The 18,293-nt window shown below is 42.0% G+C and overlaps 1 protein-coding gene across 2 annotated transcripts in view; it reads left to right on the top strand.

Moving 5' to 3' along the window:
- The window catches only part of LOC126188031 (BCL2/adenovirus E1B 19 kDa protein-interacting protein 3), a 325,431-nt gene that overhangs the window by 17,691 nt on the left and 289,447 nt on the right, over positions 1–18,293 (top strand). The window contains exon 2 of one of the 2 annotated variants that reach the window (XM_049929453.1): positions 6,345–6,395. The exons of the other annotated variant lie outside the window; for it this stretch is intronic. Coding sequence (XP_049785410.1) covers positions 6,345–6,395 — 51 coding nt within the window. The remainder of the gene's footprint in view (positions 1–6,344; positions 6,396–18,293) is intronic. 2 annotated transcript variants of the gene reach the window in all.

Consider the following 18,293-nt stretch of genomic DNA (forward strand, 5'->3'; position numbering starts at 1 on the left):
CCCTCCCCCAATCCAGGATCAGAGCCGGAGAGAACTGCAAATAGGATCGAAACACGTGGATACAGCACATACGAAAGTGTAAAGGATTGTTGTGGGACTAGAATCAGAAAGCAGGATGGAAAGACAGTTTCTACGAAACCCTGTTGGCGTAAATTAAGAGATTTTTCAGGGATGACTGTGCGGCCATTCTGCTGCCACCATCGTGTATCATATCACGGGAATAAAGGTGCCTTCACACGCTCAGTATTTACATCATACTCCGCATACTAATGGTGTGTGGCGGAGGATACTCCTGGTACTATTGATACCACCTGTCCTGTTCCACTTGCGAATGGCGCGTGGGAAGAATGATTGTCGGTTAGCCTTTGTATTGGCTCTAATTTCTCCAATTTTCTGGCCCTTGTCATTTCGCGAGAGGTATTTGGGAGGAAGTAATGTGTTAGGCTCTTCCCGGAAAGTACTCTCTCGAAATTTCAGTAGTAAACCTCTCCGTGTTGCACAACGCCCCTCTTGTAACGTCTACCAATAGTTCGAGCATTACGGTAACGCTCTCAGACCGACTAAACAATCCCGTAGCGAAACACGCCGATCTTCTGTCATTCCTACCTGGTAAGAAATCCATATTGATGAACAATACTAAAGAATCGTTCGAATAAGCGCCTTGTAAGCCACTTCCTTTCTGGATGTGTTAAGTTTCCTTAAGATACTTGTTATGAATCTGTCTTTTCCGCAGGGGACACCGCCTTAACGTAACACTGTCCGTGCGGGTGAGGTGGTTTGCGTGCTCTGGATCCAGAGGGCTATGCCGGCGATAGCGTAGCTACCAGTAGGGTCACCCATGTCAGACAGGCCGAAGGGAAGGACCCAGACCAAGTGCCCCACAACGACCTATCGAAAACCTGTCTCATATCCTTGTCCCGTCCATAGCCCATCCTTTTTCTTTTTCTTTTCCTTCCCATTCCCCCCCCCCCCCCCCCCCCACATAACCGATGCTAGCGGTTAAACCGTGTATAGGGGTGCAGAGGAAATGCCAAGGCCATAAACCGAACAACTGGCACATAGTCAGTGCATGGGCTATAAGGTGGCAGCCTCACCAAGGCAATCTGAAGCGGTGGGCCAATCACCCGCCCTTCTTAAATAACCTGATTACTGAAACGGAAACGAGATGTGAATCTGTCTGGATCTGTTTTTCGTGTTATGTGGTCATTCCACAAAGTCGCTCTGGATAATTGCTTCTAGATATTTTACGGTAGATACTGCTTCCAGAAACTTGTCATCAATAGCGTAGTTATACAGTAAACTGATTTTTTCCAATGCATGAGCAACGTGTTAAATTTACGTTTAAGGTTAACCATATCATCTATGACAAGTCTTAAAGAACTTCTGACGCTTTCTACTGGTTCATTTATATAATGTAAACAGTAGTAGTCCTATCACACTTCCCTAGGGGAATTCTGGAAATTACCTCTAGGTCACCTGTCGAGGGAGGATAAGAGTTTCTATTTCTGGCACCAGCTGTCTCAGCATAGACATGAGATCATGTAAGCTTTCAATCGGTTATCAGTAAATAGCTTTATTTCGTTCTCAACGGTCCGTACACTTTATAAATACGTAAAAAAACATAAATGTATGCGGTAAATTACAGTTCAGTACTGTGCTGATAAACCTCTTACATTATTTGCTTTTCAAACAGCTGAGCAGAACTTAACGTACTCAGACATTTCGCTCTTTACCTATTCTGATCAGCACTAAACTGACACAAGATTTTTTTGCGCAACGTAATCTGACTTTCAAACGTCCCCTCAGAAAAATTATAAATGACTGTGCTTAAGCTGACACAATATTTTTAGCGCAACGGAATCTGACTTTCAGTAATCCCTACAAAAGAGTGGCCCTGACTAACATTAACCTATACCTTTCACAAATCACATACCTCACAAATATCTTAGTTACTCAAGCTACTGCAATACAGCGAGCGCCACTACTGCCAGCTAAATAAAATATTCAAACTACTGAAGGCACTAACTACTGATAGGCATGGTTAGCAAATGAGATTTTGATCGAGAACAATGTATTTACCTTAATACTGTTAAAAAGTCATATAGCAGTTGATGACATCCATTCTTACAAATGTACTGTTTCTGATGGACACACGTCCAGATCATCCGCTCTCAAAAATCTGCTATCTCACTTCCCCACATCCACCACTGCTGGCGGCTCACCTCCAACTGCGCAACGCTACGCGCTGTTAACATCCAGCCGCCCAACACTACAATAGCAAACAACAATGCAAAACAGCCACAGACTGCATACAGCACAGCCAGTGATTTTCATACAGAGCGCTACGTGGCGTTACCAATAAAAAAAACCTAAACAGCCTACTTACAAATTCTTTGCTTTCTTTGCTGGCGGAGAATCAGCAGGTTTCCACTGCTTTGAGAGTTTTGTCCGAGGTATAGTATCGCATCCAAGTTTCATCTGTGGTCACAAACCGGCGCAAAAATCTTTTTCGTTTCTCTTAACACGGGCCAAACATTGTTCCGATATGTCCATTCTCATGCGTTTTTGATCCAGCGTCAAGAGTCGCGACACCCATCTTGGAGATAAATTTTTCATTTCTAATTCAGTTAAAATGTGATAGACCCTTTCAGATGGCGCACTTTAAATCGGCTCTCCTCCATGACCATTTTGTGCACTTTTTCAATTATTCCTGAAGTAGTGACACATCTTGGCCGACCACTGCGCGGAGCATCTAAGCTCTCCCCGACCAAATTCATTTGTCCACTTGGCAACATTTGAATATCAAGGAGCAGAGTCCCCCAATGTATTCTGGAAATAGGCATGAATGTCCTTTGCTTTCAAACCTTTCTTTACGAAGTACTCAGTCATTGCTCGAATCTAGATTTCCCCCCCCCCCCCCATCTTCGCAAATCACTACGCGGGAACAGTCACGTCACCGCCACAGCTCTTTTCCAAGAGCACTGACGTGCAGTGTTGCCAACTCTAAAACACCCGAGTCGATAGATTCACTATCAAAAGTCGCTAAAACTGGTTTTACTAGGGGTGTACTGAAAATTTTGTCCTGTGAATGGTGCAATAAGCTATCATAATTGACCCAACACATAAATTGTTGTTTCAATCACAGTAGTCAAATATACTAGAAATATACAACTATATTTGTAATAAAAGAAAGCAAGAACTCAGATTACAAAATATATACATACCGGTATGTGAGCTATTCATCGTCGTCACTCAGAAGATCGAATAACTCTTCTGTTTCATACTCTGACAGAACTGTAGTTGATGTAGATGGTTGAACGTCGTTCAAAAGATGTTGCAGTTCGACTGGTTTTGTCGCAAAAGAGTAACTTTTGTTCGCTCCAATACGTCTGACAGTATGTCAAAAGATGCACAATCTTTATTTTGTTTCTTCAGCTGGTATCTCAAAATGATCAAAGCATTAATTATCTTTAACAATAATCTGTTACGTTTAGTTCTTATAATGTTCACAGAACTGAATATTCTTTCCACTTCTGCATTTGAATGCGGTAGGCATAGAACAGTCATTGCTAGCTGTGAAATCAAAGAAAAAAGATTCTACTCTGCGGCATTTTTATACTGCTGGCTACATCCGCTACAGCATTATTTTTATTCACTTTTAGTGTTCCTTCAACATCCGGCATCGATATTTTTTTCAAGATCGTAACGTTACTTGACAGTCTTTGTTGAATTTATTATATGAGTTTCAGACTAAACTGAATGCATCTCTTCTTCAAATAAACTTTATTTTCTTCAGACAAACTTGACTCAGACAATTTCTGTTCAAACATAAAGCCAAGGTTCGGATTTGCGTACATACATTTGCTTGGAACTGGTGTTGTCAACAAATCAACAGTTGGAAAAACTGTTTTGTCCGAGTGACTGCATGAGAAATAAGTGTATCTAGTAATCTGGTGGAGTCATTGTCTTCTCCTTCAAAAGCTTTTATTGCTATTTGTACGTCTTTTAAAGCATCTTTATGGAAAAGTCGTCACAGTACATCTTGTACAAGAGATCGGCAGTGTAACAATTGTCTTGAACCATGGCAAGTGAAAAATGTAGCTTTAGTTCTTCCCACTGCTCCAGAATTCTTTGCATTCCTGGTTCAATTGAAAGCCAACTGGTTGCACAGACCTTCAAAATTTTTAGTGGGTGTTTTCCACAATTTGTCTCATAAACCTATTCATATTCCTCTTGTCTTTAGGGTGAAATGGAGAACCATTTGTAGGTTTCCCGTACAAGAAACTCTGTTTCTAGGTATGGTATTCACTGAGGTGTGCGAAACTGCAAGCTGAAGAGTGTGACAAATGCAATGGATCAATACGAAATGCTTCAAACCGTATTCTCTCTTGAGTTGTTCGAAATTGTTTATTCCAACCATTGCAGAAGCATTATCTGTGCCAATTCCTACCATACTAGCGATTGGAAGTTTGAGATCTTTCAAAGAATTCACAAGAACAGCAGCCAGATTTCTCCTGCATCTGCAGTTTCTACTACAGCGAGTTTGAGAAATTCTGATCTAATGGTTTGGTTGTTTACACTATAGTACCATATAACGATACCTAGCATTTTAGATATTGATACATATGTGGATTCTCTATTAGTACACTGAATTTTTGGTTACCTATATCTTCAACAAATGATTTTATAAAATATGGAGCCAAAACTTCAGTTATAATGTTAGTGCACTTTGTACGATGTAATTGCATGTTTTTAGCGCCCTCATCACCGGAAAACACCTTCTTGCACAGTATTCGTAAATGTTCTACAGCTAAAATTGAACAATATTCAGCAATAAATAAAGAAAGGGCGCCTTCCCCTCTGCTTGCTATTCTGTAGTTTTCGGAACAATTTTCATAGGTAAGGTGGTTTGTGTTTTTTTAAATCAATTTTTTGTTTATGCTTAATAGTTTTCGAATGCTTTCTAATATCACACAATTTAGCATAAAACTCTGTTGACATACTTGACATATTGCCTTGGATAAGTCTCCAACGACTGGTTTCAGCCACCCATTGAATTCAGTTTCTGCTTCCCACACATCCTGATATTTTTGAGCATACTGCTTCTTCTGCGGTAAATCCACTATGTAAGCCACCACAACGTACGTTTCACCAATTTATAATCACTGAAAATACATTACAACTCAAGCAAACTAGAGGTCACGAAACAATCTACTCACTCGGTAACTCGATATTGTTCATTGTTTAAAACGTAATAATGTCTGAGATACCCCACCGAATTGATCTTGCGTTACCACTGTGCATGTGGTAATAATATGACTGTGAGTTACCATTTCGAAAAATTAGAGGTAGCTGGACAGAAATGTATTTTATTATACTTAATATTGCGTATATTTTTTGACAATTCAAAAAATAAAGGGAGTTCAAAAGTTGAATTATAGATCGATACGCTATCGGCGATAACAGGCTAGTGGGTAATGAATAATGAATTGTTCTACAGTAAAGGTTTTCTTACCCTGTAGGCAATTCCCACATTCAGGTTTACTAAATGCTTAACAATGCTACATGTTCTGCTAAGAACTTAATTTAACGTAGTAAATCTAAAACAAAGTCAGTGTAGTACCCATTCTATAGTTAAAATCTTAGTTTTGTTAATGAAAATACTGGCCCAAAATAGTTTTGTTGTTTACTTCAAAAGTTGTCAGTACTTCAAAAGTCGCCAGATAAGTCGCTAAATAATTTTTGTCGCTAAAAAGTTTTTCTTTGTCGCTAAGACGAAGGCAAAAGTCGCCATTTCTAGCGACAAAGTCGCTATATTGGCAACACTGCTGACGTGTTTACAAGTAACAGTCCAATGAATATCACGTGACAAACTCGTTGCGGTATCGCTGACCTCTCGTGGTGATTCTGAGAACTTTTCAAACCACCCTCATGCTACTCTAGGCCTCAAACTTTCAGTTGTGTGAAGACCACTTAAGAGTTGAGGACGCACACTGCGGAAAATAGACCATGAGCTCAAAACACAAATGGATAAGGACATAAAATCACTTATTTTTGTGCGAAGCACCCTTTGTACAGTGTTGACGGAACTGAATCTCGATCAGTGCACGGCGAAAAAAAAAATCACATGGCCCGATGGTACACACAGCCGATTCACATCATAATTAAACGGAAAGATTATAAACGGCTCACCGAACTCACTGTTCAGTTCCTAGCTAATATCTGGAAGTATGGTTCCCAGCATTTTTGAAAATATGCCCGTTAAAATTCTCTGTTTACGCAGTCTCATGTTTTTCCAAGTGTATATTCACATCTCACTAGTTTAGATTTTCCTTCTTTATTAGGCGAACTGACTAGCTGGGAAGTGGAAGGCGACCCTGTGGAACGTCGCAAAGGTATGTAAATTAGGTACACTGTACAGTCCTAGAGCTTTTGGGCTTTCCTCACTACCTGGGAGCAGGGGCTCAGAGTTGAAATATCAGATGTCTCAAGCAAATGTTGTTTACCTCTCAGGGACCATATTAACGAGCATGATTGCCTTTATTCAACTTTATGCAGCTTTGTTCATTATGAATATCTGAACAGGATTGTCATTTTTTAAATAGCGACGGCCGGAGTGGTAGAGCTGTTCTAGGCATTAGTCTGGAACCGCGCGACCGCTAAGGTCGCAGGTTCGAATCCTGCCTCGGGCATGGATGGGTGTGATGTCCTTAGGTTAGTTAGGTTTAAGTAGTTCTAACTTCTAGGGGACTGATGACCTCAGAAGTTTAGTCCCGTAGTGCTCAGAACCATTTTTTAAAATAGCACCCTACATATTTTTATTAGGTAATCCACTACCTCGTCTGAAGACCTGTTAAACTGTCACACTCTGCCATTCCCGTAAACAGTTATTGAAAATGTAATGCAAAATTACTTTCTCTCCTATGTTTTCGGACAGGTCTAGAAAGAGGAAGTGGATTATCGAATAAAAAAATATGGTGCTACGAAAAAACTTAACTCTTGTTCATATCAACGTAACTAACAAAAGAAAGGCAATCATGCTGGTTAATGTTTACCTGATAGCTAAGTAACATTTGCGGGATGACTTTTCTATTTGCTCCTGGACAAAAAGTTACTTGGGGTGGTAAAAATCAATGGAACAACTTGTACAAAAGTTTTAACATTTTTTTGTGCTTGTAAGCTGCTAAAGCATATATAAATAATCTGGGACCTAAAGATCTTACGAACAGTGAATCATGAATTTGTGCCCTCACAATGCAAAACAGGTAGCATCTAGTTGTTAGACAGGTGTTGCGAACAAATAACAATTATCAGTATAGAAGAGATTAAACTTGGGATTTGTTTCTGGTGACAAGATCTCGGCGAGGGTTAATAAGACGGTAATGAACATATATATCGCGATGCTGAAAAGTGGACATACTTATATTTTCCGTCTCGGTTTGTACATCTTGCTAGGGCCCACGAAAGAATAAGCTGAAATACCGTTACGTAAGGCATCAAAACAATGAGACTGCAATGCCAGCTGCACTTTTTGGTAAATAGTTATGACCCTACCCTCTCAGGGAAAGCATCTAGAAATGTCTCCTGAAATTTGTACTATATTTCATAGATAAAATACTGTTAGTCCCAGTGTTCTGAACGATACAATTCGAAATTTTGCTCTCGAGACATACTGTTTTCTGAATGTCAGCGAAAACATAAACTGCGCAGCAAGCGACAGATCTGCGGATCCCTTGCAGCAGTGAGCACGTGGGCAGGAAGTGGAACAGAAGACAGTTTAATTTTGGCTTTGTTTGTCGTGACTCATGCTGCCGTTCTACAGCGGGCTTCTGTGGTGACGTCGCTTGAGCGGACAAGGGCTTCTCCTTCGGCGTACGTTTCCTCCGTCAATTGGGAAACAATGGATTCCATGGGATAGCGGAAGTAGCAGGATCATCCCAAAAGTAATTTATCGTACATTATTAGCCGCGTTACGACTGTTATTCTCTGCCCAGTAGCATTGTCGAAGCCGTGACTGACTTAAGCTCTGTTTGTTTGGCCACAACTGAAGCAGGGTGGCGTGGTTAATTACTTGAAGAGTTGGATTAACTCACGGTGGGGAACCAGACCGGCCTGCGAAAATTCGCAGTTGCTCATAATTGTCGACTGAGCTATCACATTGCTGTATTTATGTATTTTCTTATTCATACCTTAATTTTTTCTATTTTTTCTCTTATTGACACTATTAAATAATCATTATCCGATTTGGGCATATTAGAACTTTGCAACAGTTGAAACTGTTTACGCAGAAGCCTATATTTCATAATGAATTAGTTGCTTTTATTGGCGTTTATTTTTGCTTGATATTTGAAGATGCTTGCTAAGCCCTCTTCATAAGGCTCATACTTATTGAAGCATAGTGAACATTGTATCCCTACTTACCGATGTTTTAAAATAGCAGCCGTAAAAACTTCCTTTTTGCAGCATTATGTGATCCCGTTAGCAAAAACACAATGTTCTGAAGATGTAGTGTAAATAAAATGAATGTACTCACAAAAATGTGTTTTTGAGGCATAATTTGCTGGCGTGGCGTGCCATTCATAAAAGTTCGATAGCCCATAAACATTAACTTCACGGACGCTATTGCTCTAACCTTATGCTCTAGGAGCGCTGTCGCGCCACGTTACGAAGCTGCCGGCGGGGATTACTGTAGGCCAATCGGGCCCGCGGGTCATCAAAGGTTGCCGGGCTTAACTGAATCATTGGACACCCGCTTCACCATTTCATGACCAACCGTCAAACTTTGGCCTTGGGCGACACTATGAATCAGTCGGTCTCCAACCTACATTCCAAAAACTAAAATTTGATGCAAAAGAAATGTTTGTTTTTGGGCATCTATGACGCCACATACCACATTGTTATAGGACGAAACGGACATCTAGCATTGATAAGGTCAAGTTGACCCAGTAGATCGAAAAAGTCACAAGAAAATTATAAAAGTTCTCTTATTTCCACTCACCTTCAGTTTTCTGCAAGATGGCACCAGATGGTGCTCCACTGAACGTTATGAACTTAATGCGAATTATGAATCACGCTGAAATTTACTTGGCTGAGAGCTTCGTTGTATGTTCGAGGCTTCGATAATCTCCTTGTTAAAATAACTGTGTTATGGCAAGATTCGCGCCTTAGCCAACATACTTTTAATAAACCTGACTTCCTTTAAAATATGTAAAGCAGCTTTCCTTCATTGTCTTTCACTCCTTAATGAAAGCCTGCTGCTGTAAAGAATACTTTTATTTTTATAACATTTGCTGCTGCCAGCGCGATTTTCCTTTTCTCCACGACGTTTCAGCAAATAATTCTCACCAACATTTCTCGTTTATTCTGACTTCATTAGGCTTCATGTTTGCGATATGTGACGTACTGAGTTTTTGTGATGCCGTTACTGTATGTAAAAACGTTTCGTTAAATATTAAAGGCACCACAATAATCCAGCATCTCACATTTCGCAAACATCAGCCTAAAAACTTACAATACACGAAAACTTGACGATTGGCACTATTTCCCGAAACACGTCGTGCAGAAAATAAATGAAAGTCGAGAGTCCGCAGCAACATTTTGAACTGACAAAACCAACGTTACGTAACATTTGCGCACTGATCTAAAACGAGCCCTTGAAGCAGTTGGTTAATAACATAGCATGGATGTTCCGCACGCAAAGACAATATCTGATTCACAGTAGATTTAACTTTTATACAATATGAATACGTCTGCATTTTGCGCAGACCCGCGAATGGCCACTCGAGTGTTCCTCTAACGCACTACTGCAAGCTGGTTGGAACTGACCTTGGCGGGGCACGGCCACTTAAGGACTGACTCGTGCTCGTCATCGTCAACATATCTTAATTCAGTTGTTAGTTTTTAAATACTGAACTGAGTGCTAATTATATATCATGCCGAAAGTTACGTGGCTGTGAGCTTCCCCATATGTTCGTAGCTTCAGTAAGAATTTTGTTATTAAATTAATAAGTGTTGTGGACGCTGATTCGCGCCTTAGCTGACGGGTAACCCCCGTATTCAGTATTTCAGCGGCCAATCAGAAGCCCGTTCCCCATCTGTGCTGGCGCGTTCCATGTGGAGGTGCGTGCGCACCTTACCACGTTAAGATAGTCTGCCATCCTACGTCATTAGCAGCTTGCCATGTTGACCCGGAAGTCAAGCGTAAATGACAAGTCTCATTTCAGAACCGCCAAGAACTCCTCATAAATATTTAGTACCGGTTGCGATCTTATGATCATATTTAGGAATCATAAAGTTGTCAACAGCTTACATGGCAACGTGCCAGTAATAAAATTTATTGTATTGACTATAATTCCACAGTGCTCTTCAGATGACTACATTCACACAGGTCAACGTAATAAATGTTTCACCAGAAGCAAGATTTGACGTTAATGTTCGGGGTTGACGTCTCGTAACGTCGCATGTTAACCTATTCTCTTCGCGGTCACTCGTGCTATCTCTTTCACATACAAAGAGCCCTTGCAATGAGCAACCAAGTGATAAATGACAAAGATAACTAACAACTCCTTAATCATGGCAGCTGCTAAAACATACACAGACGTCAAACATTCACGCTGAATTACATCGTAATCTCTCACCGCAGACAAATAGGCAGTAATTTAGATTCCCTGTACTCAAAATTTCCCCCTTTTCCCATGCCAGACCGCAAAACAAGCACAAGCACGCGCGCGACAAACGAAAAGCGCGCAAAGTTGGCGAAGTACGCAGTGAACACAGAAACCTAACGCAGTTGTTTCTTACCTGACGTAAGAAAATAACTATAGTAACATGTAATTAGACAATAGTTGCATAATAACACATGTATTACGGACATATAATAAAAGCCATTAAAGATGCTTCAGCAAATAAAAACAAGCGAAACACGAACGGCGAACCATGAACTAATTTAGTTGCACATACCGACCACGTCTCCAAGAATAGTAAAGAAAGTTGCCAATCTTTGCGCCTTTTTGAAACCTTGCGAAGATATGATTGAATACGTGTGCAGATTTTGGCGGGTGGTACTTCCAAACATTGTTCGTATGTACAGATTTTGGCAGGTGGTACTTCCAAACATCGTTCGTATGTACAGATTTTGGCAGCTGGTACTTCAAAACATTGTTCGTATGTATATATTTTCTCTAGGATCAAAATGCTATCTTGAAATGTTTTGACAAGATTTTTCCTGTTGAAACTCCTTGGCAGATTAAAACTGTGTGCCGGATCGGGACTCGAACCCGGGATCTTTGAATTAAGCTGGCAAATGCTCTACCAACTGAGCTACCCAACCACGACACACCATCTTCCCTTACAGCTGTACTTCAGCCAGTACCTCATCTCCTACCTTCCGATCTCGACAATTCTCCTGCGATACTTGAAGAAATAGCACTCCCGGAAGAAAGGATATTGTCGAGATATGGCTTAACCACAGACTGGGGATTGTTTCCAGGGTGAAATTTTCACTTTGCAGCGGAGTGTGCACTGATATGAAACTTCTTGGCAGATTATAAATGTTTGGAGACCCCAGGACTTTTGCCTTTTGAGGGCAAAGATCTGGAAGTTTCGTATCAGCGCATACTCAGCTGCAGGGTACAAGTTTCCAAAATGAAACTTTTCTATTTGTTTGAACTCTTAGCAGTTTATCGTATAAACTATTTCAAGAACATCCGATAGGAGTCATTCAATAATACATAGTGGCGCAGAAAAAAATCGGCCCCGAGTACTGGCCTGCCAATCTTAATGATTTGTAGATGTAGCGACTAAATTTTGTATTTTCAGTAAGAAACTCGTTGCCATTTGGTTGCGACGTGTGAAGTAAATATCTGTGAGATGTGTCCTCCTCACGAAAGAATCGCAGTATTGGAGGTTTACGTGTCTACCCGTTCATTTTAGAAAACGCCGGGCATTTTTGCAAAGACGTTCCTTGGCGTTTCCATCCAACCAAAGAGCAATTTCGGGATAGTGGCGTACTTTAGGGTCAGTTGCAAACGCAAAAAAAGAGCCCCGCGCTGTGCATACACCTGCTGTGGCAGCAGATATTAGAGCACGAATGTAAAAGACAAGATTAATTCAGTAAATATAGACTTTACCTGAGCGTATGTCCTTTACTTTCTAATTATTACATGTTTATTTCGTGGCGGGCAACAATGTGTGCGTGATTGGAGAGCAGTCGTGCGCCACCCAGTACTATATTCACACTTTTTGTATCACGAATGTCATCTCACAACCTCACTTTCACCGTTCGATGGTGGTCAAATCCAAGTGAAGCTGCGTTGAAGTTCCGTCCGGTACTAACACATCATCGTTTAGCGATGGCGTCACCTTCCTTTCCGCTACGTAGACGTCCAGTTTTTTATTTTTTAAAGGATGCCATACCCTCGCGGTAGTGGCGGCTGTTGAGGACCCAATTCCTTCTCACAAGGGAACCTCCCCATCGCACCCCACTCAGATTTAGTTATAAGTTGGCACAGTGGATAGGCCTTGAAAAACTGAACACAGACGAATCGAGAAAACAAGAAGTTGTGTGGAACTATGAAAAAATAAGCAAAATATACAAACTGAGTAGTCCATGCGCAAGATAGGCAACATCAAGGAAAGACGTGAGCGCAGGAGCCCCGTGGACCTGTGGTCAGCGTAAGCAGCTTGGTTCAAATCCTCCCTCGAGTGAAAAATTTATTTTCTTTATTTTCGCAAAGTTATGATCTGTCCATTCGTTCATTGACGTCTCTGTTCGCTGTAATAAGTTTAGTGTCTGTTTTGCGACCGCACCGCAAAACCGTGCGATTAGTAGACGAAAGGACGTGCCTCTCCAATGGGAACCGAAAACATTTGATCGCAAGGTCATAGGTCAACCGATTCCTCCACAGGAAAACACGTCTGATATTCTATACGACACTGGTGACAGATAATAATTGTCTGAAAATAAAAAATTAAACTCTTCACTCAAGGGAAGACTTGAACCCATGGCCTCTCGCTCCACAGCTACTCACGCTAACCACGGGACCACGGGGTTCCTGAGATCGCACTTTCCTTGATGTGGCCTATCTTGCACATGGACTACTCAGTTTGTATATTTTGCTTATTTTTTTCATAGTTCCACCTCACTTCCTGTTATCTCGATAGATCTGTGTTCAGTTTTTCGAGGCCTATCCACTGTGTCAACTTATAACTAAATCTGAGGGGGGTGCGATGGGGAGGTTTCCTTGTCAGCCTGGGGTTGATTTATGCTATTGGGGCACCATTTATTTCATGGGGGAGACCTGCCTACTTTGTTGTTAATGTTGTACTGGTTCATGCCATTTTATAGTCAGATTTTACTAAATCTGTATGGTGGAATTCCTCATCCCAGTATTCGCCTTACAACTGGGGGAAACCGCCAAAAACCACAGATGGAATGACGCTGGATCTGATCTTTGGTAGTTTCTTATTTAGGTTTCTAGTTTAATTGATAATCTACTGACATATGGAACTATATCTTCTGTTTGGGGACTTGTGTTCTAGATTGAAGATTGTGCCTACGCAATATTGCCTGTGAATGCTTCTAACTTAGTTTGTTTTGGATAGCTGTATCCCTAGACTCTATGCTATTGTGTGTGTGTGTGTGTGTGTGTGTGTGTGTGTGTGTGTGTGTGTTTTTCTAACTTATGGTTTGTTTAGGATAACTCCACTCCTAGACTAGTGTGTGGGAGGAATGTCAGAGGAAGACGCGATCGATTGTTGTACTTCACTGGTGAGATTGGAGAGGACAGGGGGAAGTTGGGTGGTACACTTCACTGGATTCTTCTTTTTCTGATTTTTTTCTACAAGCTCCTTATTGTTGGGGAACGTTTTTTGGATTGCATGTGCGATGAAGTCTGCGGGTTAAGGGTATCTGAATTGGGTGATCTTGAACCCGTAGATAGGTATGCAGATTAGGTCCTTCATGATTCCTTCTCTACCTACTCTGTTCCGGCCGTATTTAGCGTATTCTGGGGCAATCTTGTCTAAAATAAGAGGGGTGTTGGTGCCCTCATAGACTAGATCGTATGTTGTGGTATAGTGTAGCTTCCCCGTTAGTCTCAGGTTTCTGCGGTCGAATGCGGCAATTCTGTCGTACTGTGCTTCGGATGCTGTCTAACAGGCCATACGGCGTGGCCTGTTAGACAGTAAACGTTTACCTGCAGTGTGCTAGACTTGGGAAACATCTGAACAGCCGTTTCAGTTGGTTGGCAGCTGTTGACGAGGGGGGAGGGAAGTGAGTGTGAAGTAGGAAGCAGCAGGTAACGACGCGTGTAGTGGCGTGGGAGGCACGCGCTGGTCACGTGCGAGCCGCGTGGCGACAGCAGCAGGCGTTCACGTGCACTCTGCCTGCAGAGGTCGCTGCCCGCCTTGTTTCATTTGTTTAGCGTAGCTCGACTAAGCTCACAAGGAAAGCACACCCCTAACGAGCCACCGATTTATCGCAGGATTCACACAATTCTAGTGTACACCTAGATTAACGAATGCTGTTCTAGTACGAAGCGCTTCTCAGGCCTTGTCGAGAAATTCAGGAGCAACGTTTTACGATCTGTTGAACATCATACGAGAATGTCGGCAATCGAGCTGTGGCGTAAAGCGCACCCGGCGAAAACCGTAGACTGGAAGTTAGGGAGGAAACAACTGACCCGTTAAAACCGATACCTGTATTTTGTTCTGAATAACCGGTATTTATCGGTATTTGTTGGACTCGGTTATAACAAACTTTTCATTTATTGACCACAGAGTCAAAAAAAGGCTTATTAACCTGCCATAGCAGGAGCGCTAAGATTTATGGTTTTTATTTAAAAAGTTTTTAAAAATGGGTAATGTTCATTCGCAAAACTTTCATTACTTTCAAATGTTGGATTATTTTGGAAATTGGGAAAAGCTGTCTGCACTGTTTTAACAACGCCTACAGTTATAATCTAATAACAAACACATGCCATGAGAATCGGTACAGAATTGCAGAAACAATGTACCTGTTGCCATATGGCGTGGCCTGTTAGACAGTAAACGTTTACCTGCAGTGTGCTAGACTTTGTAGGGTTGTTTCTCGCTGCCGTCCTCGGACATCAGTTGTATTGCAGAATAATACCATTCCTTGTTGGGAATTATTTTACGATGTATGGCAGCAGTGAGGAACTATCCTAGATTTGCTTAAAAGATTGAAGACGGGAGGAGGCACAACAAACATGCAACTTCATATATGGAGAAAACATTCACAATGTTCTGAGGAAGAAAAAGCAAGTTTGATTGGTTTACCTATAATTTTAATGACTTGCTATAAACTTTGGGTAATTATTGAGCTAACTTTATGGTTGCTTCAGAGAAACTGCCATCATCCAGATGTGAACATGCAAAGGGGTCATCAACCTTACGAAAGTGATGATAAATATTTTCTATCTCGGAAATCATTCGGAATAGGGCATATGTCCATCGGATTTTTTGTTCAGAATCACAAATGTCACCTCTTAAAGCATGTTGTAGTGGCCTGCCAGCGGATCAGGATGTGAGTTGACGCTGTCTCCAGTTGTGAAGTGGCTCGTCCAACTCGTAGACGAAGTGTTTGAGAAAACAAACTGAAATATTTTCAGATAAGGAAACTTGGTGGGGGAAAAAGGAAGAGGAACTATGACTGAGACTTACCGAATTAGGATTGGAAACTACTACCGAATGCTAGGAGGCACGAACACATTTATGCTGCGCTATCCCGCATGTACTCTGTGCAGCTAAGTGCCACGAGAAGCAAGACTAACGCAGGTCCAGCGTCTGAGGCAGACTGATACCGGAATCCCCAGCAGCGTCGGCGGCGCGGCTAATATAGGCTCGCTTGACACGCCGCCCACGCGATCACGCGCTGACCTCGGCTCCTTCCACAAGCTTCTGTGTTGCTGGTCACGTAGCCCACATTTACCCTTAACCACAAAAACAGCAGTTCCTCCTGCTTCTTAGCGTCCCTGGCGTTAGGTTACTCCTTTACTTGCACACGTTGTGCAACCTTATACCCTCGGCTATACACTCAAAATACTTCGCGCTATTCATTCGCAACACATACGCGACAACGTACCACTCCTCCTGACTCACCCTGTGCACCCTACCAGGTCTGTAATAACACTAAATAGGAACAGTAATGCACTGTGATGACCGTTCTTCCTGACGCAGGGAATTGCAACTCATTTACATAACCACCGATGATGTACGCGTACGGTGTTACTTTGACATCCGACCTTGTCCTTTATTGGGTGCTTCACTTTTGTGATGCAGTGTATAGCACAATAAACATTTAAGTTAAATCTAATACAATATACAACTCTAAAATTACTATGGCGCAGAAAAAATTTGTTCATTCACGAGCCTTAGAATGCATTAATAATTAACGGGAAGGTACATTTAAAGTAACACGAGGTCTCGAGGCGATGGAAGAGGGATAGGATGGGGAACGTAATAAAACAATCTTAATGAATATAGAGGAAAAGAAAGTGACGTGACTGGTTCAAAAAATGGCTCTGAGCACTATGGGACTTAACTGCTTTGGTCATCAGTCCCCTAGAACTTAGAACTACTTAAACCTAACTAACCTAAGGACATCACACACATCCATGCCCAAGGCAGGATTCGAACCTGCGACCGTAGCGGTCACGCGGTCCCAGACTGTAGCGCTTAGAACCGCACGGCCACTCCGGCCGGCCGACGTGACTGGTGCATGGCATTTGCTTCACTGTTTGACTCTTGGTAAACTGGCCGTATACGTTATTATTATTATTATTATTATTATTATTATTATTATTATTATTATTATTATTATTATTATTTTAGGGCGGGACGACGACTTTGAGAGTTCCAGAACAGTTTCAGCTCGCTCTTACAGTGAGGTGACAGGTAATTGGATACCTCCTAATACCGTCGGACCTCCTTTTGCCTGGCTTAGTGCAGCAACTCGAAGTGCTATGGACTTAACAAATCGTTAGAAGTCCCCTGCAGAAATCCTGAACCATGGTGTCTCTATAGCAAACTTTATAAAGTATCGTGTCGCATGGGGTATACCTTTTAAACTGTATCTGTGATTCGCGCAGGAACGTATCGATAAAAATCTATTTCGACGCCATTCCTTCTAACATCACCAGTATACCGTCACGAACGTACCACAATGATTATCGTTATAATGGGAACAGGGAAAGGTGGCGGGCGGAGGGTAGCGGCTAAGGTACTCTCCGCTGCAAACCGTAAGGTGGCTGGCAGAGTGCATGGACGGTAGTGGGAGAGATGTCCCCCGCTGCATGCCGATCCCCGGGAGATAGTCCCCCTGCCACTGATCATTTATATCTCATTTTACTATTGTCGATTTAGCCTCACTTTTACTGTCGCGAATCTACCGGCTAGAAGACCACGTTTCCTCCATAACTGTCTTAGCCCTTCATCAGGTTGGCAGGGAGTCAGATGTGGGTGAGGTTTCTTCCACTAGGGCTCTGGGGAGCCTTTGTTTGTCTTACCTGCATATCGGCCAGACCAATATACTTTTATCTCTAAATTATTTCTCGTCTCTGGCAACAACATTGCTTTCAGTGCCTTCGTTTGAACATTCCTAATGACTGCGGTAGCTCCGTCATATTTCTGGCTGAAGTGACTGAATCCAGGAGGGCTATTAACTGAAGGACTGACGGCTCCGCCAACACCTCCCTCCCCCTCACACCCTCCCCGGCGAAACAAACATTCAAATTGAACATTAGTCTCCAGTAATATCGTATTTGACGGGTTACAATGTTTTCACATATGGAATTGTTGCGTCCATAGCTATGGATGAGCTGCTTTATAAAAGCAGCAGTTACATATCGTTCCTTGCACTATGCTGGAAGCATTTATTATTTGTGTGTGGGGTGAAGTAAACTGTTTGTTTCGCTGGGTAATGACATTTTTGGCTGTAAGATTTCCATTTGTCTTATCGTTCATGTTTCCCACCTCGTACAGAAATCACTTACCTATATCGTCCTTTACCTATTCTATTTCCGCAACATCAAAATGCACCTGTTCTTAGAGCAACTCTTGTCAGAGGTAAACGTTTAGCCTGTCAGTACATGCCATTACTTATTTTAACGATTTTGGTGTCCATCTGCTACTGAAAAAAAACAATTTGTTCTTGTATATGCGCCTCCCCGTAACTTAGTAACTTACATGCATTCATAGTAGCGCGGGCGCTCGTGCTCCCCCCCCCCCCCCCCCCCCACACACACACACACACACACACACACACACACACACAC

This window comes from Schistocerca cancellata, chromosome 5 (genome assembly GCF_023864275.1).
Source record: "Schistocerca cancellata isolate TAMUIC-IGC-003103 chromosome 5, iqSchCanc2.1, whole genome shotgun sequence".
NCBI classification, from domain to species: Eukaryota; Metazoa; Arthropoda; class Insecta; order Orthoptera; family Acrididae; genus Schistocerca; species Schistocerca cancellata.